At 48.6% G+C, this 27,998-nt stretch overlaps 1 protein-coding gene and 1 long non-coding RNA gene across 2 annotated transcripts; one reads left to right on the plus strand and one right to left on the minus strand.

Annotated features, from left to right (window-relative positions):
- The first annotated feature begins 316 nt into the window (after positions 1-316).
- On the plus strand, positions 317-18,108 carry LOC137843999 (potassium voltage-gated channel subfamily A member 3-like). The gene is made up of 2 exons (XM_068659867.1): positions 317-4,078; positions 11,876-18,108. The coding sequence occupies exon 1, from the start codon at positions 708-710 to the stop codon at positions 2,442-2,444; it is 1,737 nt and encodes a 578-aa protein (XP_068515968.1). The 5' UTR covers positions 317-707; the 3' UTR covers positions 2,445-4,078; positions 11,876-18,108.
- On the minus strand, positions 7,233-11,138 carry LOC137844000 (uncharacterized). Its single transcript, XR_011089767.1, has 2 exons — positions 10,891-11,138; positions 7,233-8,869 (listed from the first exon to the last, which is right to left on the minus strand). It is a non-coding gene; the product is annotated as an uncharacterized lncRNA (long non-coding RNA).
- Positions 18,109-27,998: the final 9,890 nt, after the last annotated feature.

Genomic DNA, 27,998 nt, shown 5'->3' on the forward strand with positions numbered 1-27,998 from the left:
CTCAGCTTCACTTTGCCGTTGATTTTGTTGTGGGGATGCACATGCACACATGCAAGTATGTGCATGCAGATAGGCATGCACACATATGCATGTGCACACATGCTCACACATGCACGTACACATACCTGTGTGCACACATGCACACGTGCATGTACAAACATGTGAACATGCACACACGCAAGCACACCCACACACATACATGCACACGCACAGGCAAACATGTGCACACGTACTTTTGCACACACACACCCCTGCACACGCGTACACACACGCACTCGCACTCCCCCTTTCCCTCCCCCCCCCCCCCCCCCCCGGGCTCTCTGCCCTATGCGCCTCCAGCCAGCGCCAGCTCCGCGCCCGCTCCCAGCCCCGCGACGCCCCCCGGCGCCCCCCGGCCAAGGCGCCGCTTCCCTCCAGGCCATGCCCGAGCCGTGCCCGAGGGGCTCCCCGGGCCGAGGGGGCAGTGAGGCGGGGGGGTGTCTGCGGGGCAGGGCCGGGGGGTGCTCTGGCGGCTGAGCGAGGCGGTGCCAGGGCTGGGGGCGGATTTTTTGAGAGCAGCCTCGGCTGCTCAGAGCCGCGGCGGCCGCCGGAGGAGCGGGACGGCTGCTTCTGCCTCTGCCTGGAGGAGGAGGAGGAGGAGGAAGAAGAGGCTCCGACCGCCGCCTCTCCCTCCCGCCCCCCCCTTTCCCCTTCCGCCCCATACCTTTATGGACGAGCGCCGGAGCTTGCTCCACTCTCCGGCTGCCTCTTCCGCCGGCCGGCCGCCGAGCAGCAGCCACCACAACCTGGGCTACACCGAGCAGCCGCCCCCCGCCGGCCCCCGGCCCCACGAGGAGGAAGAGGGCGAGGAGGCGGAGGAAGGCAGCATGACCGTGGTGGGGGGGGGCGGCGGCGGAGACCCCCTGCTGGAGGAGCCGCAACATCCGCACCCTTTGCTGGTGGGGGACCGCTACGACCACCCTCTGCCTCCGGCCGCCGGCCCCACCGGGCACCCCGCGGGCAGTGGGGAGCACGAGTGCTGCGAGCGGGTGGTGATCAACATCTCCGGGCTGCGCTTCGAGACCCAGCTCAAGACACTGGCGCAGTTCCCTGAAACGCTGCTGGGAGACCCCCGTAAGAGGATGCGCTACTTCGACCCCCTCCGCAACGAGTATTTTTTTGACCGCAACCGGCCCAGCTTCGACGCCATCCTCTATTACTACCAGTCAGGTGGGCGCATCCGACGGCCCGTCAACGTCCCCATCGATATCTTCTCTGAGGAGATTCGCTTCTACCAGCTAGGGGAGGAGGCCATGGAGAAGTTCCGGGAGGATGAAGGTTTCATTCGGGAGGAGCAGCGGCCACTCCCAGACAAGGAGTTTCAGCGTCAGGTGTGGCTGCTCTTTGAATATCCCGAGAGCTCTGGGCCAGCCCGAGGCATTGCCATCGTCTCTGTCCTGGTCATCCTTATCTCCATCGTCATCTTCTGTTTGGAGACCCTGCCTGAATTCAGGGATGACCACGACTATGAGGGAACTGGGGGGACCTTTGGGACAGGCGGTGGCCCTCTCCCACCTGATGTTTTCACCAACTCCTCGTCCTCGGCCACTTCCATGGTGTCATCCTTCACTGACCCTTTCTTTGTGGTGGAGACTTTGTGCATCATCTGGTTCTCCTTTGAGCTGCTGGTCCGCTTCTTTGCCTGCCCCAGCAAGGCCACCTTCTCCAAGAACATCATGAACATCATTGACATTGTGGCCATTATCCCCTACTTCATCACACTGGGCACTGAGCTGGCAGAGAGGCAAGGCAATGGCCAGCAAGCCATGTCCCTGGCCATCCTCCGAGTCATCCGTCTGGTCAGGGTCTTCCGCATCTTCAAGCTCTCCCGACACTCCAAGGGGCTGCAGATCCTGGGGCAGACCCTCAAAGCCAGCATGAGGGAGCTGGGCTTGCTCATTTTCTTCCTCTTCATCGGCGTCATCCTCTTCTCCAGTGCTGTCTACTTCGCAGAAGCTGATGACCCCAGTTCAGGTTTCAGTAGCATCCCTGATGCCTTCTGGTGGGCGGTGGTGACCATGACCACAGTGGGCTATGGGGACATGCACCCCATCACCATTGGGGGCAAGATTGTGGGGTCTCTGTGTGCCATCGCGGGGGTGCTAACCATTGCTCTGCCCGTGCCCGTGATAGTCTCCAATTTCAACTATTTCTACCACCGGGAGACAGAAGGCGAGGAGCAAGCCCAGTACATGCATGTTGGGAGCTGCCAGCACCTCTCGTCTACCGAGGAGATGAGGAAGGCACGGAGCAATTCCACCCTCAGCAAGTCCGAGTACATGGTGATAGAAGAGGGGGGAATCAACCACAGTGCATTCAAACAGGCTGCCTTTAAGACAGGGAACTGCACAACCACAAACAATCCCAACTGTGTGAATATCAAAAAGATCTTTACGGATGTTTAAAAACAAAACAGCAGCAAAACCCGAGGATGTGGTAAAAAATAATAAATGCAAAGTGACTGTGTACTTGGTGTTGTGTGGAACATGCACCATCGTCAGTCTGTGTATGCCCTTGTTTTTATACATTTATTTTTTTAGATCTTTCCTTTCTAAAGATCTTAAAGGGATTTAAATTGCTCTGAAGAGAAGAGGACAGCTAACAGTTAAAGAGGTGGAAGAAGAAGACAAAACACTCTCACCGCTGAAGCAGGTGTTTGTTCTGCAACGTGTTGCAGGGCTGCTTTTGTTTTCTTGCTTTTGGGGACATCTTGCTTTGCTCCTGATTTCTCCCCCCCCTTCCCTACAGGCAGCATGGAGCCGATTTCCCTTCCATCACATAAGCTCACTTGTTGGATTAGCAGCCCTGGATTGGGTGGGGAGACGAGGAAAACATGTTGCAGAGCACACTATAAGGGGGCTGGGAGGAAAAAACCATTTAATTTTGCAGAGAGTCTCTGTTACCACATTGTTAAATGGTGCTTAATATTGAAACATGTGGTGTGCCGTTACGGGCACATCACAGATTGCCTTTTCTCTCCCACTAGATCATTTATGAAATTCTAATCTGGTCAGAGACCAAGTGCAATCAGTTCTGACTTAAAGACAAAACAAAACAAAAAAACCAAAACACTAATTTTCTATTCTTAATTCCCTTCCCCTGCAGCACTATGGCATTATTCCATCCAGCATAAAATCTGTGGCCGCACAGCGGGTCTGTGTGCTCTGGGGGAAGGCAAAAGGCAAAATTGAATGGTTATGGTATGCAGGGAGTGATGCCGGCGAGGACCAGGAGATGCCAGCTCTGCGATGGGCTCCTTGCTGTGGCCATGCAGCCTCAGACCCACCAAGCTGGACAAAAAGGGATATTTCCACCTTTTTGCAATGCATTTAGGAGAGATACAGCTGCTTATCGCAAGAAGATTAGAGTGGTGAACACGCCTTCCAACGGAAGTCACTAATTTGGACTGGAGTGATACAGTTGCCATGGCTACCCTAGTTTCCTGGGAAACCCCAAAAGGTTGTCATGGCATCCTTTCTCCCATCCCCCTCGGTCCTTGTCGTTCCTGCAAAAACCTTTCCAGATGGTTCCAGCCCTGCCATTCCGCAGGACACTGTGTCTCTGCAACTCGCAGGGCACCCATTCCTGCATCCCCATCCTGTCGCTGCACCCCCTTCTGCACTGTGTCCCCATGAACCAAACACCCACCTGTAGGCAATAAGCACACCCCAAAACTCCCCTCTTCCTCCCAGAAGAGTTCACACCTTGGCAGTGAAATCTGGGAGCCAAGCCTCGTCCTGCAGACATGAGCAGCCGCTTGGACATAGCAGCAGTGGCGCTACACCACCAAGAACCGTGCTTGCCCCATGCCACATGAAACCCTGAAGCTCCCCCAAAGCATCCTCCAAGGGCAAGAATGGCCCCGAGCAGCCACCAGGAAAACTCAGCTGGGAAAGTGTGGCAGACTTTGGAAACAAGGGGGACAAATGCAGATCTGTTAAGAGCAGGATTGAAAAGTAACCTAAACCCCTCCAGGGAAAGCGTGCCTCCTTCATCATTCCGTGTACACCAGGGGCCAAAGGACATCTGATGGGATCAGGTGAGCTTTGCACGGGGTAGAGATTTTTTGCATTGTAAGATAACATTGCTTTTGGGAACAAACCTCATGTTTTCCACTCCTTCGTTTTGTTTTCCAGCTCCCCCCGTTGCCTTCATGTATTTTTGTGCATGTCAGGTAAATGGAATACCATCCTATGGCTCCTCTGATTATATTTGCTTTCCACTTTGCTTTTTAGTGCTGCACAGTGAGTTCTAGGTAGGCAGGCACTGAAGGAAAGCTGTGCTGCGTTTGTAAAGTGGGATTTCTTCAATTCTGTATAAAAAGGAGTTATTTGCCGAATTTTGGTGTTTCAGGCTGGTCCCTGTGGTAGAAGCAAGCTTATGGGGCTGGCAGGTCATAGGGCCTGGAGTGGCTTTAAGCACCTGGTCCCCAGCTTGTGCTCAATTTCACTGGCTTTTGGGATGAGAGCAAAGAGACTCCTTGCAGGTGGTGAAGTGCACGGGAATGCCAGGAAATGCCTCCTTCAATAAAGAACAATTTGACCCCAACCTGTGCAAATTGTGCACTTTCCTAAGGTACGGAAAGGGGGATTTGTTCTGAGAGAGACTGGCCACATCAAAATTGGAGTTTAGCTGGGACTTTATGTTAAAAGGGTCAGGACAGTTTGTAACATATACATGTAACACTCTTCCTTAGCCCCAGTGTCCTCACCAGTTAATAAAACGTTAATAACCAAGGAAAACATCAAAGCAGCTTCTTAGCTAATGGTATGTGACAGCTTTATTGGAACTGTGGTAGTTTTCTCTAGCTGAGGATCTGCTCAAACCATCTTTATTAGGGGGATGCTCCACAGCATTGCAGGAGGTGACAGTCCTGGCATCCTTCATCCTGACAGCTTCCCAGGGAGCACTGATGAACACGGGGCTTTCTGGAGTACCCCCAAGCACCTTTTCCCCAGACTGCTGGCAGGCTGAGATGTCGCTTCTTGCTATAAACTCTCACTTATTGTTATTAAAGCCTTTCCACATGCCTGTTCCTAAAAGGAGGATTTGAGTTTAAAAGCAGTGGAAGCACTCCCCCTTGGGAGAGCTCACCGATGAGTTTTGCTTCTGCATTTTCGCTGTGGCAGCTGCACAGAAACCACATGTTTGCCTGGAACTGGCAGCATACAATTTTCAGTTTCAATGCAATCTAAAATAAGCAGAAACTTTGCTGGTTGTTCGTTTGCTTTCCTGTCTAATCCCCGCCTTATTTTGTGGAGGCAGAATGGCTGAAAACGGATTGTATTGTCAGTTAGAGATACAGTATCAGGGAGATGGTAAGGAAGCCACTTCATCCACTGTAGTTGTTAAAGCACAGAATGGCATTGCTGAAAAACATCAAAGCACTGCTGCTCCATCTTTAAGATATACACAGAAATTGGAGATGTAGTAGCAAGCAGAAAAACAGGGATATCCCTGCTATACTCTGCCCCATTTCTGTCTGCTTCTTCCCTCTGTGCTGTCAGTGTCTCGCTGGGTAACGTACGGTGAGAGAAACACTTTGTGCTGTTGCATGGTCTGACGCTCCTCTGAAAGTGGCTGCTGAGCATGTCATGGCAGGAATTGGAAGGAGTGCTGCGAGACTGCTCCCTTCATAGCCAGCTGGTTATTGGGCTTCCTGTGCTGTCTTGCAATGTGCCTCCTCTTCAGTTTTAGGACTGTTTTAACCACTACCTGTGAATCAACATTAAACCCCAGTCTTTGCAAGCTGCGAAGAAACTAATTTATCTGGACACCGAGCATGCCCAAGGCAAGACACAGGGCTTGGATGGCACAGCTTGCTGCCTTGAGTGGAGAAAAGTCATTGTCCAGGGCTCCTGGCTGACTTTTAGGGTCCCTGCCTCCCCAGATGCTTTTTGGTCCTGGATGCCTCCCCGGAACAGGGTCAGCATTGCCTTTGTTTCAGGGGAACACAGGGAACATGCAGCAACCCCTTGCCTGGCCCTTCTGCTTGGTGCTTTGGTGTTCTCACTTTTTTTCTCCTGCTTATTTACACCTTTTTTGTGTGTTTTCAGGCCTACATTCTTCTAAAAGGGTTCTGTTGCTCTCCAGCCCAATAGATGCTCTCCAGGTACTAGTGGAGACAAGACAGGATCTGTCCCGCCCAGGTGTGGACACATAGGAGATCTGGGGGATATCTCTGCTCCAGGAGGGCCTGATTTCTTTCCAGGCAATTGTTGCTGCTCCATTACTTGACAAAAGGGACAAAAGAAACTGTTTTTTCTTTGTCATCACCAGTTTATGGACTGTTTAGCAGAGATGAAGGGCAGACCAGCAGCTTCCCCAGCAGAAGGAAAGGAATCATCAGGAGCTCATCTGCTGCCAAGGGGTCACTCCTGGCAGAGCAGGGCAAGGTCTCTTGTGGCAGTTTGTGCTTGTGGATAGCATTCTGCATGAAATCTGTTTAATTGTGTAGTTTGGAGCCCTCTTTCTGCCAAGCTTTTAAAATATGCATATCTGTGTAAGAGTGCATGGAGGCTCCCATCCCAGCCTGATGCAAGGCACTGCCTTCTTCCCTATTTCAATGCTTTAACAAGTGATCTCTGGGCAGGCTGCAAACCTGGAAGTGAAAACAGGCATATAGGATTTAACCACAAAGCATTCTACCCTTCAATCTCATGCACTGTGTGTACTGGTAAGGAATGTTCAGTCTGTGGTACACACCTGCATCCTTGTGCCAAGGCAATCAAGTGGGCGCAGGCAAATAGGGTTTTTCTGCACATAATAGGATGCCATGGGTAGGGCAATGTCCTATAAATTCTTTCACTGCCATGGAGCTGGTACTGTTCTGCACCCTTCTCTGTTGTGGGTTCACACCCATAGCCTGAACAGGTTGCTTGGCTCTCTGGGGCATGTCTTTGGGTGGTGCTATGTAGCTGAGGCATGTGCTCAGGACAGGCTGTTGCTGTGCTGCACTTAGCAGCACCCCTAGCGCTGTTTGCATAGCAGGGGCTGCACTGACACAGCTGCAGGCTGGCAGCCCCGTGGGTGCAGGGTGGCCTGAGCCCTCACCAGCATGAGGAACCAGACGTTGGGTGGCGAGGTCTGGAGTGATGCGTGTCTGCAATAGGACATTTGCCTTGAGAACCACACGGTTGGGGCCGCAGCCATTACCCAGCTGATGGGCACATCTGGGTGCGGATGTTCCCTGGTGCAGGGAACTGCTCCTTCATAGGGGGTGGGAGGGGAGCGTTGGAATATTTTGTAGGAGTGGTGATTTAGGGCTTTCTTAGGGCACAAATAGGACTGGTGTGGAGCTCTGATGAACAACAGAGCCATTGCACAGTGTGGGGCACATCTGCTCCTGGGAGAGCACTGCAGAGCAGCTCCAACAACAGCCCCACTGCAGCCAGCTCCTACACTGTACACTCGTGATTCTGCTGTGACCAAGCCCTGGACACAATCGAGACCTTTTACTTCTGCATTTGGCTTCCTGAGCAGGAAAATGAGTAATGGTGCCTCCGTCAATGAGATATTCATCCCACCTAACAGGACGCGTGTTTGCTGCTCTGTGCTTGGAAGGCGTCAGGGCTGCTGTCTGTGCTCCTGCTGTTTGTCACTGGGAGAAAGCAAATCATATTTTTTGCTCATGAGAACCATCCGCCATATGGAAAAAGGGTGGGTGCGGGGTCCCATGCTGCTCTTTCAGATGGAGCCATGTTATCCCTGCTGCTGGCAAAACTCATCCAAAAATGCTCTGAGAAAATCCCCTGTGAGCCCCCTGCTTACTTTTCCCTCCACGAACAAGGCACTGCTTTTGCACCTCACAAGCTTCACGGATCTGTCCATGTCTTATTACTCACAAAGCCTGACTATTCAGTGCTGAGGGTGCTCTGTAGCAGGACAGGGAAACCTTCATGCATGAACGTCCCTGCAGGGCACCATCAGTTTTCTCCTTATGAAGCAGGACATGCTCCAGTAAATTAAAACCTGTCTCCTATCTCATTCAGCTTGTCACTGTGGTTGGGAGCAGCTAAAATACTTCCTGATAGCTGCTCTTCACCTGCTCATAACAGCAATAATCTTTGCCCAGACATGCTGGCAAATGGAAAGACCCCTGGATAAGCGATGCAAACGGCAGCATGTGTTGCTGGGTTTGTTCAGTACTGATTCATTTCCTTGCAACTTGTAATTCAGATGCTTTTCAGAGTATAGCTATGTTTTGTCATGTCTGTTGCTCTTCTGCATTTTTTGCATTTCATTTTTAGCATCTTTACACATACTGTGTGGGAAGACTTGATTCGGATGTGCGGCTCACACAACTACATCAGCCACTGGCTATCTCTGCTCTGGCTGTCAAGGAAGCAGAGTGCATTTGGCTTTATTTTGATGCTGACCAGCACCAGCTGCTCTGCTTGCTTCTTCCATAGCGGATAGATATGGAAAATCCTTTTGCATTGTGTCATGGTTTGATCAGCTGCAGCAGCACTGAGGGCTCAGTTCCAGGGGGAGAGCAGGGCTCCTGTAGCAGCACCTTTGTTCAGGATCTTGCTCTCATGAGCACCCAAAGGCTGTAATGGAGCACAGAAAGGATGAACGCACACTTCACAAAGCGTTTTTGCATTTCAGAAAAAATGTATTTGCTGTTTGGCTAAGTGGTAGAAAAAAAACGATCTTAGTACACAGCAGTGTGGATGTTGATGCTGTGCAGTTTTGCAGCTGGTCCATGAAACCAGGCTTCACTGTGGTGCAGACCTGAAGTATGAGCGAGGTCTGGGCTGTGTTTGCTCCTGGCCTGCTGGGTGTTTTTTTTGGGCAGGTCAAGTCCTCTGGCTTCAGTTTCTCTTACCTGTAAAATGACACTGAGTGACTTTGCTTAATGTTTGGAAATACAGCATTGAAATGTGATGTGAAAGGAAGAGGCGGTTTTAGAGCAAGAAGTAAGAAATCACCCAAAGACTTTATGGTTTTCAGCTTACTTGAAGGTTACAGACTATGTAGACCCCCCAAAACTCATAAACTGGGGTGATTTCCCCCATCTGGAGCAAAGCCCAGTTTTTTACCATGCTTCCCAGGGACACCAGCTCTGCACTATGTCTCCCCTTCCCATTTCCTTTGGTTTCTTCATCTTTGCACTTGCATTTTCATCCTTATGCTCCATTTCTCCCAAAATCTCTGTACATTTGTAGTCAAAATTATCTTCTCTCTCCTTACTGGTCTCTGCATCCATTAAACAACTCAGTAATGATTTGGACCTTGGGCTGTCACAGCAGGACAAAAATGTGTAACCCAGGACTTTGGGTTAAACATGAACCTGTGTACTGTAAATTCAGACTTGGATGTTCATCTCCTGGGACTGACTCAAAGTGACCAAACCTTTCAGCAATGTCTCTCTCATTCTGGCTGCAAAATGTGCTGATCAGGGAAAGCAAAGCATACACAAGGAGAAGCAAAAGTTATTGCAGCTTGGGTTCATCGGCTTTGCGAAGTGTCCTGCAAATTGACTTTATTGCTTCATTTTCTTAACCAAGATGTAATGCATCTCCCTTACAGAAAAATATTATGATAGCACTTACCTTTATCAGCCATTCTTGGAGCTCAGTAAGAAGAGCTATCAAGTTAATGTGATTAGATCTGTTTTCCCCAAACCTGCATTAATTGTTATCAATTACATCCTGCACTTTAATTCTGTATTCAAAGCCTCAGCCATTCCAGCATGTTATTTGGGATCAGAGGAAGAGAGACAGACCCATCCTTTTGCAGGTCACTTTGTTTATCCTTTAAAAAGTTGGCCCAACAGGAGCTATTTTCCAGTCCTGGATTTCCTCCAGGTCCAGGACTCAAGAAATGCTCAATGCACAGTCTTGCGAGCTGCTTCACCAGCTCCAACCTCTTGGATACAAGTTATTTGGCTTCACCTTTTGAAAAACATCTAGTTTCCATGGCTGCTGTTTAATATCCTCTGTTTCTGTGGAAGTGGGGAGGATTTCATCACCCCTGTATGCTGGGAATACATCTGCATCCCTTCAGGAATCAGAGCACCACCATCTAATGAATGCTTCTGACTTCTCACTCCCGCTACTCTTCTAGCTGAATTTGGTGAAATAACATTATCCTTAGGCTGAGGATTTGGGGTTTCTGTCTACAAGGGCAGGGATACATCCTGGAAAGACACTGGGGTACCCAAAAGTGCTGGATTGGGTTGGGTCAAGAAAGCTGGGCTCTGCTTGCATTTGTGTCCCTTGCTCTCCATCCCGGTTCATCTCACTACATGCCAAGGTGTCTCAGCACTCAGGAAGTGCCTGGTGAGACAGCTCCTGCAGCAGCAAGCTTTGCTGTGCTGTAGCCCCTGGGGCTGAGCACGCGCCTGGAGCGTGCCCTCGTACACCTTGTACTGGGTGTGCAGAACTCGCTCTCTGCTGTCCCTCTTCCGTCAAATGAAGGGCATTGCCCAAGCTGCGGCCGTTCTGGCTGAGCACTCAGAGTAAGGCTTCATTTGGGTTGCATTTGTGTAACCCTCCAGCCATGCTGGGGGATCCCAGTGGTGTTACCACAGATCCTGAGGAAAGTAGGAGTGCTTCCCTGCTGGCAGGTGGGGGCAGGATGTAACCCCCCCCCTTTAAACCCCAAGCCCCAGTTCATGTTCAGCACATGATTTGCCTTTCTGGCACAGCAGGATAAGCGGGTGCTTGGGCAGCTGCATGCCCTGAGACCCTTACAAGGAGCTCTAAGCCCTGCTGCGAGCATATTTCCCCAAATACCATGCTGCTTTGCAAGGCATATTTGCTTCCTGTGGAAAATCCCACCTCCCCCTTTCCTCTCCCTGCTCTCATCACCCACAGCATCCAAAGAGCTTGGATTCTGTCCTACCTTGCCAGCTTGCTGTCTCCAGCCTGTGTCTCCCCTGAGGGAAAGCAGGCTCCTTTTGGGGAAGGGCTTGGTGGCTGAGCTGGGACCACTGGGTCTGGGTTCGTTAGCACTCGGCTCTGACCCATTAACACAGATCCTTCCCATGGCTGTCTCATCACCAGCTGCTAACAAAGCACCTGGCTCACGTAATCTGATTTGGTGGTAGTGCTCGTCTTATTAGTGCACACCACACGCTGGTTTTAATATAGTTAATGAACCTCTCTATAGGAAACTTTACTAATTCCCACTTGAAATATCACCTTGAAGGAGGTAGAATTCAGGACGCATTCGGTGTGTAATGCCTGTGAACCTGCAGCACCCTGTAAAAATGGAGCTGTGTCCCATCCATGGGCGGGCAGAGTGATGCTCCCATTGCTGGGTTATGGACTGAAAGCAGAGGACAAATTTTCAGAAGATGAGAGTGATGAAAGCAGTGGACTAAAGATTTTATGTCAGGCTGGATCTTGGAGGGCTCAGCCTGTAGTTTGGGAGTGAGATCAGCCCCTGCTCTTGCACTCCCTTTGCTGATCTCAGGAAATCTGCATCAGATTTATGAGCAGTTGCTTAATACCATGTAAATCATATCAAGTCTTCACAAACCCAGCTTGATTAAGATAAAAACGTGATAAGGAAAACCCACTTCATGCTAATTATTCTGGATTGGATTTGGAACTTGTCATTAATGTGAGATAAGAGTTAATAAATGAAATATGTTTAATGATTCTTTTTCTAGATTTAGCTCTCTTTAGACTGTGTTGTATTTAGTCTGTTAAGCAATTTTAATTAGCAAATTTTCACTTTTCATTTGTGAGGAATGAGGATGTAAAGTTATCCAAGGGGACCAATGTGCAAGATCTATTCCACTTTGCCTTGAAAAAATAACAATGTGTTGCTTGTTTTCAAAGCCAGGCTGTGCGTAAAAACTGTTGTTTGATCTGCCCAACAGATAACAGAAGCTTCGAATTTAAGAGCTTCAGGACTGTGTTGAAGAATAAAACACCTCAAAGGAAATCACACACATCCCAACCTCGACAGATGGAAGGTCCGTCCTCCTGCACTCCAACATGTTAAACATTTGCTATGCTATCTGTGTCTTCTAACACAAGTGCATTATGTACCAGGGATCATCTTTTCAGCTGGAAGATTATTTTCAGATCATGTGCAATATGATGAAACTGAACAAATCAAGAAAAAAGGCAGAGGGGAGGTGGAAATCATTTGGACATTATTTCATTAATATATATATAAAAAAAAAAAAAAAAAGAAAAAAAAAAAGAAAGGTTAAGTAACCAGAAAGGAAATGTTAAGCAGAGCTGCTAATAAGCAGTCCAAATATTTTGCTTGGGATGGGAGGGAAATGGGGAAAATTCAGTTGCTCACAGTGTTCTCTTTCCAATGACACAGGCTTTTTTCAGCAGTGGGAAGTGAATAAGTTCTATTTTCTGGCTTTCCTGTATACATTCTTTATAAGTAGGAATGTGCCACACCAAAGCTGTGATTTACTTCAAGTCCTCATAATGCACCAGGAAAATCCCATCTCTACCAACACTGAGGAAAATCATGTCAGCCAGTCCACAAGTTGTGCCTTGCTTTCAGAAACATTGTGGAAAAAAAAAAAAAAAAAAAAAAAAAAAAAAAAAAAAAAAAGAAGAAATGACAGTTTTCCAGGGCTGGAATAGCTGAAAAACCCAATCCTGAGTTGTCATGCCCTACTTCATTTCATGAGAGCTCATGTACCTGTCTCTGCTCCTACACAGTACTTTGGTCCCAAGTTAATATTATAGTATTTTATTCCTAATACTGTAATAAAAGGGAAATGCATCACTGCTCTGCCCATCACTGGTTTATTTTGCACACTGGTGTTTTTTTGCTCTGCTGGCTTCCCCTGTGGGCTGTCCACTGTGAAGCTGTCAAAACCGGGCAGTTTATAACCTCAGTGCATTTCCTAGGACAGTATGGGTAAGCATCAGCCTGATTCAAAAGGATAAATGGTCTGCAGAGGTACAATGCAAGCAGCAAAGGGGTAGATGCTCTCTCTTGCTTCTGGCTCTCACTTCATCCACCTCCCCAGCTCCATCTGCACCCTGCTGCCATCCCAGCTTTGAGGCTAAAACATGCCCAGCGCATGCTCCGTTGCAGAAGCAAGGCAATACTTGCAGAAAGTTGGATATCTGCGTGAAACTAATGTTGGTGGGATTGAGCTGGGCACAAGAACCTCTGCACCTGCACTACAATACCTCTGCAGGGAGGAGAAAGAGGTTCTTGTAGCTGTTGCAAAAGCAAGTCACTCATCAGGGCTGGCCCAAGTGAAATGAACTGGCTGATTCTGAAGCAGAAGATGCACAAGGGGAGGCAATGGGAGCCCAAATGGGAGCTTGCGTGAAGTAGACTCTTGAGTCCATCATGGAGGGTGACAGCAAAACCTGGCTTTCCTGGGCTGCATCCACCAACATGCTGGGAGCTGAGCTGTTCACCCACATTTCAAACAAGACCCTGGGCGTGGACAGGAAATATCCACGGGAGATGTGTGGGATGCTCTGAGTCACAGCCCAAGTGAGGATGCTTTTAAAAATAAACATCTACCTGGAAGAAAGGCTCTGAAGGGGGAAAGCTCAGGGGAACACCCATGGCAAAGCAACCATCTGTCTGCACCATGTCTTCTTGCAGCAGAGCTTTGAAGACAAACAAAGCCCAGGTAGGCTTCTGAGCTGTCCTCTAGAACTGGGAAAGCTCTGGACTTGTCTGTACTTCAGCAGCAGACGTCGTCCTCATTTCTGGCTAAGCCCTGCATGCAAACTTCAACCAAAATTAGAATTGAGAAATTCCCTCCACTGTGGGGAGTTGATGTGGTTCTCAGAAGGACATGTTGACTTTGGTGAGGTCATGTTTATTTATTCATTTAAAAACAAAACAAAAAAAAAATAGCAACAACAAACCACGGCTCGTTTTTGGGCTTGAATTCCTCCTGTGCCCGTGCACCTATGGTGGTGGTGGAGCTACAGAAGCAATTCCTTGGCTTCCCAAAACAAAAGTCACTGAAGCTCTGCACAGGTGCAGGACAGGGAAAATGGGCTGGGATGGTAAGCAAAGAAAAAAAGTGAAAAAACAGCAGTGTTACTCAAAGCTACATTGGTTACCTTGGGGAACTAAGAGCAAGAGTTCATCTGGCCCTCAGTGGGACAGGGTTTCTTGGGCTTGTTTGCATTTATTTCCAGTGTGGTAGGAACCCTGTAGCTGTGGATGCATTGGGAAGGGTGTGGGTGTGGTGCTGCTGGTACCAGGCTCCACGGTGGCTTCAGCAGCAATGGGAGCAGAGGAAGGTGGGTTGAGGGCCAAGGTTGCTGCCAGAAGCCCAGGAGCAGGTCCCTGAGCCCACGAGATGAGCTGGGGGTGCCAGGGAACTATGGCAGTGGAGCTCTCTGAGGTGTGAAATCCAAAAAAGCTCAAATTAAAGCTAATTGGAGCAGTGGCTCTCATTATCCTCACTGTTGGCCACGTCCTGCCTGAAGGCCAGCCCAAGGTGGCTGCGAGAGGCATCCCCTCTGCCCCAACCCCATACATTGCTCTGCCAGCAAATCCCTGGGGATCTGGTGATAACCACAGCATGGATGCTCTGAGGATGGGCTTGCAGGCTTTGTCACCTCATGGCTAACTGTAACTCAACCTGGCACAGGTAACAACCCAATTTCCCAGGTATCCCAGGCATCCATTCTCGTGTCCTGTAAAGGGCAACTGTGTCCTCTCCCCAGGCTGGTTTGTGCTGCAGTTCCCCAGTACCAAAATTAATGCTTGGACCACAAACATGTGTCCAGTGTCTGGGGGATGAGCCCACTTTCTTCACTGTGAGCCCCAAACAACCTAGCAGTGCTCTCTTCCCCGCTGCAGAGGATGGAGCCGCCAGCAGGCTCAGGGGAGATGGACCTGGACTCTTTGGGATGATGTCACATCCCAAACTGCTAAATAGCTGCAAAAAATATTTGTTTGCAGTTTCCTCTGCAGCACAAGACATTTGCAGCCTGCTCCTGAGGCTGCAAAGGAGATTGAACAAAAACTTTGACAATTTCTGAAAATATATTGAGGTGCAAGCACCTTTCTGCCATGCTGGTGGGTTTGGACTGCAAATAGCCCCAAGTGCTCATGGAGGTCAGATCCAGCATCCCTCAGCAGGCAGTCTGTGTCACCTGCAGGGCACCAGCACCAGACAAGATCACACATTGGCAGGAGGAGAGTTGATTTTCTGGACTGCATCACAGCCCCGGCTCTTGGGAAGTCCTTGTCCCAAAGGTGTTAAATTTAGTTTCTTTTGGAACATGAAATAGTAGCCCTTAAGAGGGGGGATAGAATGTATCAGTACAAAAGTTATTTTTATTTTTCACTGGTGTTACAGAGAGTTTTTTTACGGCATATGTGTGTGTGTAATACCTTTTCCAGTTTCAATAGCCACTGTGTTAAAGCGTCTCCCCGTTATGGTTTGAAATGTGTGCTTTGAAGAACAAAGTGAAGGGAAGAGCAGAGCCTTTTATGGGTCAGGTTTGAGCCAGAGCTCCTAAAGCAGAGATGCCCCACGGGTTCTGGCCACTCTGCTTCTTCCATGCAGCCCCAAACCTGCCCAACAGACATCTCAAAGTGATGGAAATTTGCCTAATTTCAGCCTGTTCTTGATATTGTACATAGTGGCTCTGGGAATGAAACCACCATTTGGCAAACGTGTGCTCCATGCTGTTGGATTTCTTTTGCTTGGTTGCTGAACCAGCTAATTGTTAATGTGCTTTATCAAAGTAACTGCGAGTTTTATAGACTTCAACTGTTGGTCCAGTATATTATCTGTGTTGCCACGACTCTGAATATAGTCTTTTGTGTTTTAAAGATAACCATCATGTCAGGAGAGCCATGTTGAAATGCCATTTTGGAAGGGGGTGGGGAGAAAGATCTGACTTTGGCAAGGGAAGACAAATAAAAAATATATCCAGTCAATTAAAAAAAAAAAAAACTGATTTAATGATGGCTGACAGCAAGATAAAATCCAAAAAAAGTAGCATATATTTATTCGCATAATCATCCTACTGCAGGCTGCTCATCTTTATTCATGGCCCTTCAAAGCTATGTTCAGATGATGAGAACTCATGCATTGTACGTGCTCTTGAGACACTGAACATGTATACGTTCCTGCTGCTGTCTGCAGCAAATGCTGCCCACCATCCCTTCTCCCTTTCGGGCTGTTATTAAAGTGAACAAGAGTTTTGCTGTGGGGCCCAACCTGGAAGATTTGCAAGGAAAGCCAGTAGGACGCTCTAAGTGGCACTGGAGGGCTCTGTCAAACTCCCAAGGGGACAGGGTGGTACTTGAGGCAGTAGGGTTGCATAAAGCCACTAGGATGATGTTCATGCACACCAGCCAAGGGATGTTGTAAGAAACAGGCAAAATTAGAAAGCAAAAGATTTCACAAGGTGTCTCAATTGCTACAAGGGTGCTCATGAACACTCAGGGACACAGTGGATGGAATGGGGCTCAGCAGCATGGCTGGAGAGGGCTTTCAGAAATGATGCACACAGTGCTGTGAGGTTGTTCTGCTTGCTCCCCTAGATTTGGGGAAAAAGTCAGGATTTCTGCAGTACTGGCCTGGCCTCCAGCCTCTCTCCACAAGTGCTGGTGAGAACCCTCAAAAATCAGCCTCTGTGTGCAGATGGTTGTAATTAAACACACGCGGATGTTCTCTGAAACAGATGTTCACGTGCTGCTACCACTACTGAAATATTTTAAAATTAGGGAATTCATGGGACAGTTTTTCTCTCCTAAAAAGCTCTGGGAGACAGTGTGCTCCCCACTCTATTGCTTTTCTTTTTGTTACAAAGACTTCTCTAGAAGGTTATCCCTTGAGCTGAGATTAAAGCCATGCAGTGGCCCCTTTAAATTGCAAAGCTCTGTAATCCTGGTGTTTTTGTCTGCCAGCCTTTGATACAGGTAAATTGCCTTTCTTTTTCACACTTTTCTGCCCTCTCCAAGATGACATCATCAGTGCATCTTCAAAATACATGGCCTGAGATGCTGCTGTCCCCAGTATGTTTCCATACCCATTTTCTCTGACTACTCTGAAGCCAGGCCACTGATACTGTTTCAGATGGATCCTACAATTTCTGAGGGCGATTTTGGAGAAGAACACCGTACCTGGCATCAGGAAAGTCATTGAAATATCTGGACATGCACAATGAATTATATTAAGAGAAGTAGCAATGCCAGGAAATCGCAGACCAGTACTTGAAATGGGGTGGTTTTAGAGCAAAATGATGTGTTTGCTGCCATGCCCCTCTTGCTGCCATTAGTGTATGGGGAGGGGGACTTGACCATTCAAGTTATTCAGGCCTTGCAGTGCCAGTAAAGCAGTGCCTAAAAACTTAATCTGTGTGCACCTAAAATGACGTGTTAGGAAGAAAGTTGCCTTTATTGTTGAGGGTGGAGTATTCCCATGGCTGAATTTAGGACCTTTCAAGGAAGTCCCAAAAACATTGCAGGAGAGGGCTGCTGCAGCCTGACCGACTGCAGCCTGACTCCAACACAGGAGGAGGTCCTCATTTATTAATTTCCCATCATTTACTATGCAATTTATTTTCATGGTTTCTTCCTGTGACTGAGATGGCTGGATATAATTTTGACTTTGCTTTCCCTTGTCTGTGTGCTTGTCACTGGGCTGTGAGTGATTTGGGTGGTACTGAAAGGTCTCCATGACTGTCTCAGCAGGACCACACATGGATATATTTGAACAGTGAAATATTGCCTTGTGAAATTCAGTGCATCAGACTGAAAAACCAAGCAGTCTTCTCTGCAAGGAGTGATCAGGTGCCACAGAAACAATGCAATTTTTGACTGGAGACATAAAGTGCAGTCTTGTTGCTCTGATTTCTTTTTTATTTTGGTTTGGCCAGTGAACTGTGTTTCACTTGTTTCAACTTGTTCTGTTGATACTGTTCTGATGCTAAAACAAGCCGATGCATCTTGTTGTCCTGGTGATCTCCACTGCACCATGGGTCTTGTGTTCAGTTACCAGTAAACATGAGTGATTTTTTTTTGGTTGTGTGACTTTTTTACCTGATGTTGAATTTATTTTTTTAATGTTTTTCATTAGAACTTAAAACTGTTATTTCATACACAAAGTTCAATAAAATAGCTAAAACATACCTTGGAGCATGGGGTCAGCGTTCTGCATGTGTAACAAGGGGGTTTGAAGATGAGATGGAGCAGAGGGGAGACATTCAGGTTATGAAGAGTGGGGCAAGGATGAGGTTTGAGATACATTCCTTGGATGAACTCACCACTCTTTTTTCATAAACTGAAATTTACTGTAGTTCTCAGGAATAAAATTCAGTGTTGGAGAAACAAAATCTTGGGGTAAAATCTGCATATTTCCAGCATCCTAACTAGCCTTCTGAAGAGTTGTGCTCTCTTTTTAGAATGAAGTCACTCCATGCAAAGACTTGAAATTTTGATTTTAAATGTCACGCAAAGGGATGTCACTGGTGATGTTTTGGCAAGTGGAGGCACTGAACCACTCATCCTAATCGTAGACGGAGATCTCAAGAAATGAGGCTTGAAGCTCATATGAAAACATTGACCTTGGCTTTCTATCATGTCTTTGGGCTGCACCCAAAAGCGAGTTTGGCCATACAATGTAAGAGCTTTTCTAGGTTACCAGCTGTCTTAAAAATATCGAAGAGTGAGAGGGGAATGGAAAAATAAATTACGATTTTACAAGCTGCATTTAATCTGCAGCAGCTGGAAGCAGTCTCACTTCCACAGTTGGGCAATCTGCAAGCAATTAGAGACTGGTGGGAAGCGGTCTTCCTGGAACAGTGAAGACCTGGAGACTTTTTGGGTTCCTTTTGCTTTGGGTTCCTTTAAATCACCTGCCTCTGGTATTCACAGATTCAATTTAAAACGCAAGAGGGTACCTTCCTGCTTTGGGGTAAACAGCTGGATACCATAAAGCAAGTTGAACCATCACACAGCTGAAACCCTGGCTGAGATTTAGGATGGGTGACATGAGCCAGGAAAGTGTGGGAAAGGCTGGGTCTGGTTCAGGACCCAGATTGCCAGAGGGGTCCCCTACATGAATTATCAGAGACGGTGCCAGCACAAGTTGAATTTCAGATGCAAACTCTGCTGTATTGCATCCCACAACCCAAGGGTCCCTGCAAGGGGGATTTTATTCTACTTCACTGCTGAACTGGGAATGTGAGGGCTCCTGCAGTCTGTCAGGCTCTTATCCCAAGTGCTGGATGTCTTTGCAAATCCTATTTGTGAGACTGAAACCCTGGCAGGCCCTGTACAAGGCTCCAAACTGATGGTCAGGGCCGGGAGCAGAGCAGCAGGATTGGACCAGGGGAACTCAGCAATGAAGGAGAACTCTGAAGTCTTCAGTTTTACAAATCATTGTCTGACCCTGCTGGTCTCCCTGTCTGCATGGAGTGGCACAGGGCTCTCCAGTGGGGCCTGAGCTCTGCCCTCGCCTTGCCTGATAGCTTTGACTTCTGCAGTTGTGCAGGATCCTTGAAAAGCAGTGTTCAGCTTTTTTGGTTTCGTGTGGTTTTGCCTTTCTTCACTCTCTCGATTTGCTGTCAGCACCAGGGCAGCTGGTGAGCTGGGAGGTGGTGGGGGTGGTGTTGGTGGTGGTGAGCCAAGCTGATGAGCAAAACCGCTTTGCACCAACTTCAGGGCAACTGTTTCCGAATTCTCTCCCGGTGGCTGTTCTGTGTGGGACCAAACCAGTTCCCAGCCAGAGCCAGCAGCAGCAGGAGATTTAAAGCCAGAAGGAAACAGCTTCTGTTTGGGGATGCTCAGAGACAGGCCATGGGTTTAGCAGCCCTTGGTACATCTACCCCTGCCAGACCTTGATTTGTTCCTTCCTGTGTCAGCTCCGCCGAGGGCTGTGGTGCTTCTAGCTGCCGGATTCAGTCATTGTGTGGTTAACCAGCATGGTGCTTAAGCAAGCATGAAAAACAGGATGTCTTAAAGTATGAGATGTGAGAGGTGGCATGAATACCATGAGCCCAAACAGCCCTGGAGAAAGGACAGGGCCCATGTCTGGCACATGCCACCTGGGTTTACATGAAAAGCAGCACAAGGCACTTGCCACAGCACCTCTGATGTGCAGAGGGTGGTGTCCATACCTAAAACATCACAGCACCCAGGGGTGAACCTTGAATTGAGGCACATGCCTAGACATCATAGGTTATGCAGAATTTCCAGTCCACACCACTACTCGGGCTGACGGACTGCATGGAGAAGACCTTGCACCTGAGATGGTCGGTGCTGACAGCCAGCTCATTCCCCAGGTTGGATTTTCTTTACCAGTGTGGCTTTTGCAGGAGTCAGGAGGAACACATAGGCCATGGAATGGGGCATGGTGTGACAGCAGGATGGATGTCCCTGCTTCCTCTGCAGAGGTTATGAAGGGCAGAAGGTAAATGCCACTGCAGCAGTTAACACCCCAAGGCAAGCTTGGTGTTCAGGCCTGGGACCTGAAGGTCTGGCAGCTGAACCCTGCCTGCCTCCAGCAGCTTTGCACACTGAAGCTGTGTGGGAAACAACTTCATGTGCTGCCTTCACATCTGCTGCTTGGAAATTTCTCTAAGAGTCATTTACTTTTTCTGTTATCATTTTTGTAGCCCTTTCCTTCTCTCCCTTTCCCAGCTGGATCATCCAGCTCTCCCAAATGTGACTTTTCCAGGATGCTGGAGTCTTCTCCAGGACACTTCCTCTCTCGCCAAACCATACCTTCCTAAGGACACCTCAGGTTTGATACATCACTTCCTATCTTTTAAACAGATGTTAGTACCCAAAAAGATTTTCCTTTCTATTCTGACTGGTGAAGCATGGTTTCTTCCTGCAAGGCCTCACTGGCCATGCTTCTTCTGTCAGGTTTACCCATGGGATTGCTAGGATTATCATATCCTGCATGGAAATATGTGCTTAAGACCATCTGGACCTGGCCATTTGTTACTATTCATTTTCTTGATAGACTCTTGAATTTCTTCTACCCATGCTTCAGCTCAGGGCAGCTCCTCAGACATCACCATGCTCCTCCAGCACCAAGGCTTTAGGCAGTGTTTCTGCATTTTTAATGTGATTAAAGTGGAAAAGTAGAATTCACCTCCTGCTCACCGAGGCAGATGCAGGTGTGCATATCTCGTCAGCAAAAATGGGATCGTGGACAGGATGAAGATGCCAACATATGCAATGGCACAGTTTGATTTGGGAGGAGGCAGCCCCCAGAGATTTCAGTGGTGGTGGTCTCAGATTGACCCCTTGACCTGCATGCCTCAGGGCAGCCTGTCCAGGCAGGCTTTGAAAGGACCTGTCTGGAAGCCCCTCCTGTCTGGAGCTCACACCTTGCTCAACTGTGGAAGCCAGTGACAGTGGATGAACTCTGCTTGTCCCAAAGGATACTGTTGATCCTCTTAAACAAGGACCTGGCAGTGGAACACTGCAGACTGCAGATGCTCCTAGGACCTTTCTGCAAAACTGAAGCTTTTCCTTTATTTCAATACCCCTGGAAAAAAAAATAAAATAATAATAAATCAAGGGAAATGACAGGATCTGGGCTATGGACCTGAACATAAGCAGCTCTTTCACCAGCTATGTGGCACCCATGGGTGCTTGGTGGCAGCCGGGTGGGTGCAGCTCATTCAGAAAAGTGTGTGCTGAGAGCAGAGGGTGGGGGAGCAGGGGAAGCCGGGGCTAAAAATAGCTCTTTTCTAAAGAAGCAGCTGAAAACCTCTTTGAAGAAATGAGGGGAGAGGAGGAAGGTTTCCATAGAGACGGGGAAGTCTGTCTCAACACAAAAGAGGGGGTGGAAGAGGAAGAAATAGTAAATACAGCAGCAAGGTGACAGAAGAGCATGCTGCAGGGCAGCAGTGCTCAAGGCAAGGGCAGCTGAGGGTCAGACAAGGCTCTGCCACTGCCCCCTTGGATATGGCACCTCCTCCCCAATGTTCCTGTGGCTGTCACCTCCCCAAGCCACCTGGAGCTGCTGGACCAACCGGGGATGTGCCTGCAGGGCCAGATTAATGTCACTGTGAGGGGACATCCCCAGCATCTCCCAGGAGCAGGGTGACAGTGATAAAAAGATGAATTTCTACCTAAGCTCCCTGTTTCTTCTTGGACTTTTCCACCCTGTCATGGCCCTTTCCAGGAGGGACCCCACAGGGATGGCGCCACACTGGTGGCAGGGACACGCAGGTTGGGGCTGGAAGCTGATGGCAGCTGGCTGCTTAAATGATTTTGGGAACCAAGGCAGAGGGGGCTGGCACAGCGTGGGATTTGGCATGGCTTGCTCTCTGGCATGCTCCCCAGTTTGGCACAGCTCATGACCCAGTGTGGTCCCCAGGCTGGCACGGCCCACACTTGGCATGGCTCGCCGTTTGGCATGTCTGACCACCCCGTAGGGCCAGCAGCTTGGCACAGCCCCTGGTTTGGCAAGGCCCACGGTCTGGCACGGCCTTTAAGTTGGACCAGCCCGCGATTTGGCACAGCCCGGCTTTGTGCCGTGCCATGCAGTGCCCTCTCGTGGCTGGAGCATCCTGCCCACTGCCCACTCTGCCACCCTGCCCACAGCCTCAAGCCCTGCGGAAGGCACTCCCCTGCCTGAGCATCCCCAGTCCGCATCTCTTCCCTGCAGCATCCTCCTCCTGTGGGAGGACGAGAGGATGCAAATGATCCTTGCAGAGCACTTTTCCTGCTGCCTGTTTTGCAATCCCACTGCTTCCTGGGGAGGATCGCTTGTGGCCATGCCAGTGGCACCTCTCAGCACCCACAGCGGAGCACGGATTGACATACAGACAAGAAGACACACACTTTATGCAGCACTTGTATGTGGGTGCACAGCTACAGCAGATCCTCACTGGGCAGAGAACAGAAGAACGGGGATAGGAGACACCACAGTGGGAACCAGCAGGGCAGGATTTGTGCAAGTGGGGTGAGTACAGGCCACCCATGGGATGAACTTTTGGGGTGACAGTAGTGGATCGCTCCTCTCCACAGGGCTTGGATCTGACCTTCAGCACCTCTTGGTCCCCACCAGCACCAGCAGATGCTTAGAGGGAGACACATTAAGTCTAAAAAGAGCATCTTCTCCTATCTGTCCTCTGATGGGAGATACGCACACCATGTTCTCCATCATCTGCATGGGAAACCAGTCACAGGACTGGTGGCTAAAAGGACATGCCCCATTATTCAGTGCAAAAGAGATACCAAGGTCACCTACCCACTTACCCCAAGTCAAAGGTAATCTGTCTGCAGGTGTTTGACATCTCCACTGGAGGTTTCTTTAACCTTCCCTTAGTCTTACTCTCTAAGTTCAGAAGTTTTCAACATTTGGCCCTATTTCTCTGCCTTTTTTTTTTTTTTTTTTTTTTTTAATGAGAATTTCCTTTCCCAAAGCTGGAGGATGAAAGATACACTTTTGGGCAGATGGGAATGACCTGGTTCAGACCTAAGGAAAATTAATCATTGGAGAGAAAATGAAATGAGTAGGAAAACTCATCACCTCTTCTTCATATTCTATGGAGTCACACGGGGAGCTCTGGTGTTTGTCAAAGCTGGCTTTCCATCAGCATCACAGATAAAGGCACTTATGGAAACCTATAGCCCTGCAGCAGCTCTACTTCTCACTGTGTTTGGAAGGAGTCAGAGGATGCAAGGATGCAGCTGTGTCCCCTCAGTTGCCCCCAGACAGCTCAGGGGAACACAGGGGCTCAGCTGATGCCTCTAATAAAGTCCCAGCCCCAGGGAGGGATGAGGGGTTTTATACAGAGGTGAACATAGGGAGTGAGAAGCGGGCTTGCAAGCAGGAGGGATTCCTTTCCAGAGATGAAAGCACTCATGCCTGGTTCAAAGAAGGTTATTGATTTCCTTTCTGCTCACTAATTTGGCTTGCCCTGTCCTTTTTGTTTGTGCAAGTAAAATAAAGCATCTGTGAGAGCCTTTTAACTGGAGTGGCTGGAGCAGCCGCTCGCCCCATGCCAGTCCTGCCCACCAAGGCGCGCTGAAAGGCCATGGGTCCATTAGCTCTCCTGCAGCTAGTGGCAGCATGGCATGAAATATTCACAATCTCAATAAGCTCCAAAGCTCTCAAGAACTGAAGTTGTTTACTGTTTTTTGGTCAGGCAAAATGTGTTTTTTTCAATGAACAGTGCCAGGGCATTGCAACCACTGCCAGCTCCTCTCCAAACATAATATCCATGCTGATGGGGCATCTTTGGAGGCAAAGATGCTGCAGCTCAACAGTTTCAATCCAAAAAAGCATTCAGAGTAGAATCCAAATGATTTTTTTTTTTTTAATAACCATGTATTTTATTATGGAAAGTACTTTGGAGAAATTCAGAGGGAGAATGCATTTAATGTTAACTTTCAGACAGGCAATACTGGCTGTCTTCCCTTGGGCCATGGTGCACTTTGCCAAAGACCAGGAGATCTTCACAGGATAGGGACACCTTCCCAGGGACCCAATCTTCCCATGGACAAGGAGATGTTCCAAGGTCCTGCAGAGCCCAACATCTCTGTTTGGTCTGCTCATCCTTTCCCGTGTTACCTCAGGCCATTCCTGACTTCCCCCCCATATCCCAAGATGAGGGTAGATGCTCCGACCTCTCTCATAATATTTCAGGATTCACCAGCAGCTACAGAAGAGCAAAGTGTGCTCCACCTGTCTGTGACGTTGCTTCCTGGCTGCCTTCATTTTCTGACACCAGTCCACAACACTGGGGCTGCTGACAACTCTCTGTGTCTCCATTTGCCATAACATATTGATGCACGGGTTCTCAGTGCTGGGGGCTGTGTATGAGAGCATGCACCCTGCTCTGATGGCCTCAACAGGCAGGAGGTGGGGCGCTTTCAGCCTGGGGAAGCCACTTACACTTTTCACAGCTCCTAAAATGTCATGGGACACTTCCCTGTGGAGGCTCAGACCTGGTCAATGCCCTGCCCAACCTGCTCTGCTCAGGATTACGGGAGCCCAGTGATGCTCATGCATGTGGACAAGCCATGGTCCAGCTCAGCATGGCTGCTGAGGTCCCTCAAAGACCCTCTGACCTTGCAGAAGGTGTCTGGAGGTCCCCTGGAAGGACACCACAGGGATATGCCATTGTCCAGGGACATGTGGAGGTGGTGGGACAGGGTCTGTGAGCTTCTCTCGCTGCCCCCCAGGAGGGGTTTGGCTTAAGGCAATGTCGGGAAATGCCAGTCACACAGTGTGATGCTGGGGCTTGAATTTCACTGCCCTAGATGTGGTAAGAGCTGGGAATATCCCGCCCTCTTGGTTTCATATTCACTGATGCAGCCGTTGCCTTAAAACATCACCAAGCATTCCCAAACCCGCTGCATGGTGCAGTAAGGGAAAAAGGGAGAAATGGCCATTTTTTCTCTGTCTCCCATGCTTGAAGAAGGGCAGAAGAGGCTGGGGTATGTAGGTGATGGGGAAGGGTTTGCACAGAGAAAGACACCACTTTTTTTTTTTCAAACGTGTACATACCAGTTATGGGAAGAGCTTAATTCACCCTCAACAGCAACCAGGCTTCCAGAAACCTCAGGAAGTTGGAGGAAGAGAGAAGTCCTGCTTTCAGCTGCCTTTGGGGCCACATGCTTCTCCTTTCCCTTCTGTTTGCTGTTTTCTTTAGAAAAACTCTACCCTCTTTGCCCTTCCGTATGCAGCATCCCAAAGTCACTGCCAGTGCCTTCTTCCTCTCCAAACAAAGAGTTTTGTTTTGTTTGCAATCTTTTTGTAGAACATGCCATTCAGTAGCATTGAGATATTTTGTTCAAAATGAGCTAGGAGTAAATGTTTGAAAATTTTCAGGTTTTGTCTGTTTTTGGAGGGGAGCCTTATGGGGAAGGAATTTTTTTGTTGTTGTTTATGTGGTGTGGGCTGCCTTCAAACTGCACTTTTCCATAGATATAATGTCTGAAGAGCCCTTACCATAATGGCAGGGGCTCCCCTGGGACTCAAGGCTACAAATCAAGCAGAGCTCTGCTTCCTGATGGGACCTGGGCACCAGATCTCCTGGGACATCCTCACACCAAGTGATCAGCCCAAGTCACACAGGAATGCTCCAGCTGGAATGCTGCAGACAGAAATTGTCCCCAATACTCTGATGCCCAGCCCTCTTACACTCAGCTAAAAGACTTAAACTTTTTTTTTTTTTTTTTTTTAAGGGGTAAGTTTTTGAGTTAGGAAGGGTATAAATATAATTGAATAAAAGAAATAAAGAAATAATCCAGAAAAGACTTTTTTTTTTTTTTTTTTTTTTTTACAATATTAATGCAAAGGTATCAGGCACCGAAATATTGAAATACATGTAAAACAGACAAGTGGGTGCAGTGTATCAGCTTGCTGAATTCTCTGAAATGCTGGGTTACTTCTCAAATTGACAGCGTGGTGGAGAGAGGCGGGTGCAGACATACACATTATAATAATAGCTCCACAATTAGGATAGTAAATCAGAGAGCACCACTCAATTCAGAGAAATTTGCCTGATTTGCTAGAGACGGGATTCAGTCTCTTTGTAAGGAGACAGTTCTGCTTATGTGAAAAATCCCACTGGTTTTGCAAAACCTTTGCAAGGCAGCAGAAGGAATAACAAGTTATAAAATCAACTTCACTTGAATTGTTCAGCCTCAGTTTCTGCATATTGCATAAGTATTAGCCTTGGGCAAATCATTTTCTGGATTCAGCCTACCCTGCTATGACAGTTCTGCCATCAGAAAAGACTGAAACAATGCACACAAAATTTTAAAAACCTTCTTCCAGAGTAGCCTCATACCCAGCAGGATGCACACAATAAAAAAGCCCTTATGTACAAGGACAGATCATGGCAGGAAGAGAAGGATTCCCTATTTTGCCATGGAATTAGAAATTCATTTTCAAAACTGGGATCTGGCTGGGAATAGGGAAGTATATCTTTGTTTCTGAAGGGTGAGAAGAGGTCAGGAGGGGCCTTGGGAGGAGCAGCGGATGATAGCATCCCCCTTGCACCCCAGTGATGCACCCAGTATCTGGCCCTGTTCCACCTGCTGTTCCTGGTGCCCCGGAGACCTAAAATCATATGGTTAGGCCCTCCATATCCCACATTTCTCTGACTGGCATCATTCTTAGCATTGATTTTCTTGGACTTTCAGGGTGATCCAAGCATACCTCAGATTGGTGTTCCGGGGTGATCACCTCCAGCACTGGCAGGTGCTTGCAAATCTGGCTGCTGCATATGGGAATGGAATTTTTTCCATCAACTCCTCCAGTGCTTGTATTTGCTGGATGCCAGGCATTTTGTGGTACTTGTTGCTGCCCAAGTGCTCTCCTTGCATGGTAATGGTGGAGTGGTCCAAGCATCTCCTTCATGCTTGGATCATTCTCATCTCTAATGCAGTGACTGAGCCGTGAGTCTTTTATGACAAGTTTGTATGTTGCCCATCTCCCTCCTTTAGGAATGGAAGATGACTTCGTGTTCAGGGGGAAGGTCTGCAAATGTGAAGTGATATAAAATTACTGCTTTAAGGATGATGGAGAAGAGAATAGGGAATGAGGTTTCCAGGTGTGGGTGCACGGCTCATCCGAGGCTGTATGTCCCCCATGAGATGCTGTTCAAGCAGCTGGGCTGGAGCAGCTGAGGAGCCTTGCACATTGGGCAGCAATCCATCTTCAACCCCAGCCAACAGCACCATGCACCCCTGAGTCTGATCCTGCCCCATCGCCTTCCCTAAAGGTGCATGGAGCTGCTGGTTCTCCAGTCCCAGATCTCCCCAAGCAGATCCAGGCTATAACTGAGAACACAGCATGGATTGGAGCTGCACATCAGAGCAGCAGCATCGTGCACCCAGGGATATGATTATTTCCCAGTGGTTGAAATCTAGGTCTCTTGCTTGGGAGGAGGGAGGGGGGGGAGAGATGCTCATATTAATCTTATGAATATTCATTGAGAAGCTCTGCTGCCTTTGGAGGTTTGTTCCTGGGAGCCTGGGGCAAGTTTCAGGGCCAGTGGCGCAGGTGAGGGTGCTGTCAGCGGAGCGGAGCAGAGCGCGGCTGCTTG

The sequence above is a fragment of the Anas acuta genome, chromosome 24 (assembly GCF_963932015.1).
Source record: "Anas acuta chromosome 24, bAnaAcu1.1, whole genome shotgun sequence".
Taxonomy (NCBI): domain Eukaryota; kingdom Metazoa; phylum Chordata; class Aves; order Anseriformes; family Anatidae; genus Anas; species Anas acuta.

Bases quoted from the DNA above. Each gene is read 5' to 3' on its own strand.
- LOC137843999 (XM_068659867.1), top strand. From the start codon at position 708: ATGGACGAGCGCCGGAGCTTGCTCCACTCTCCGGCTGCCTCTTCCGCC.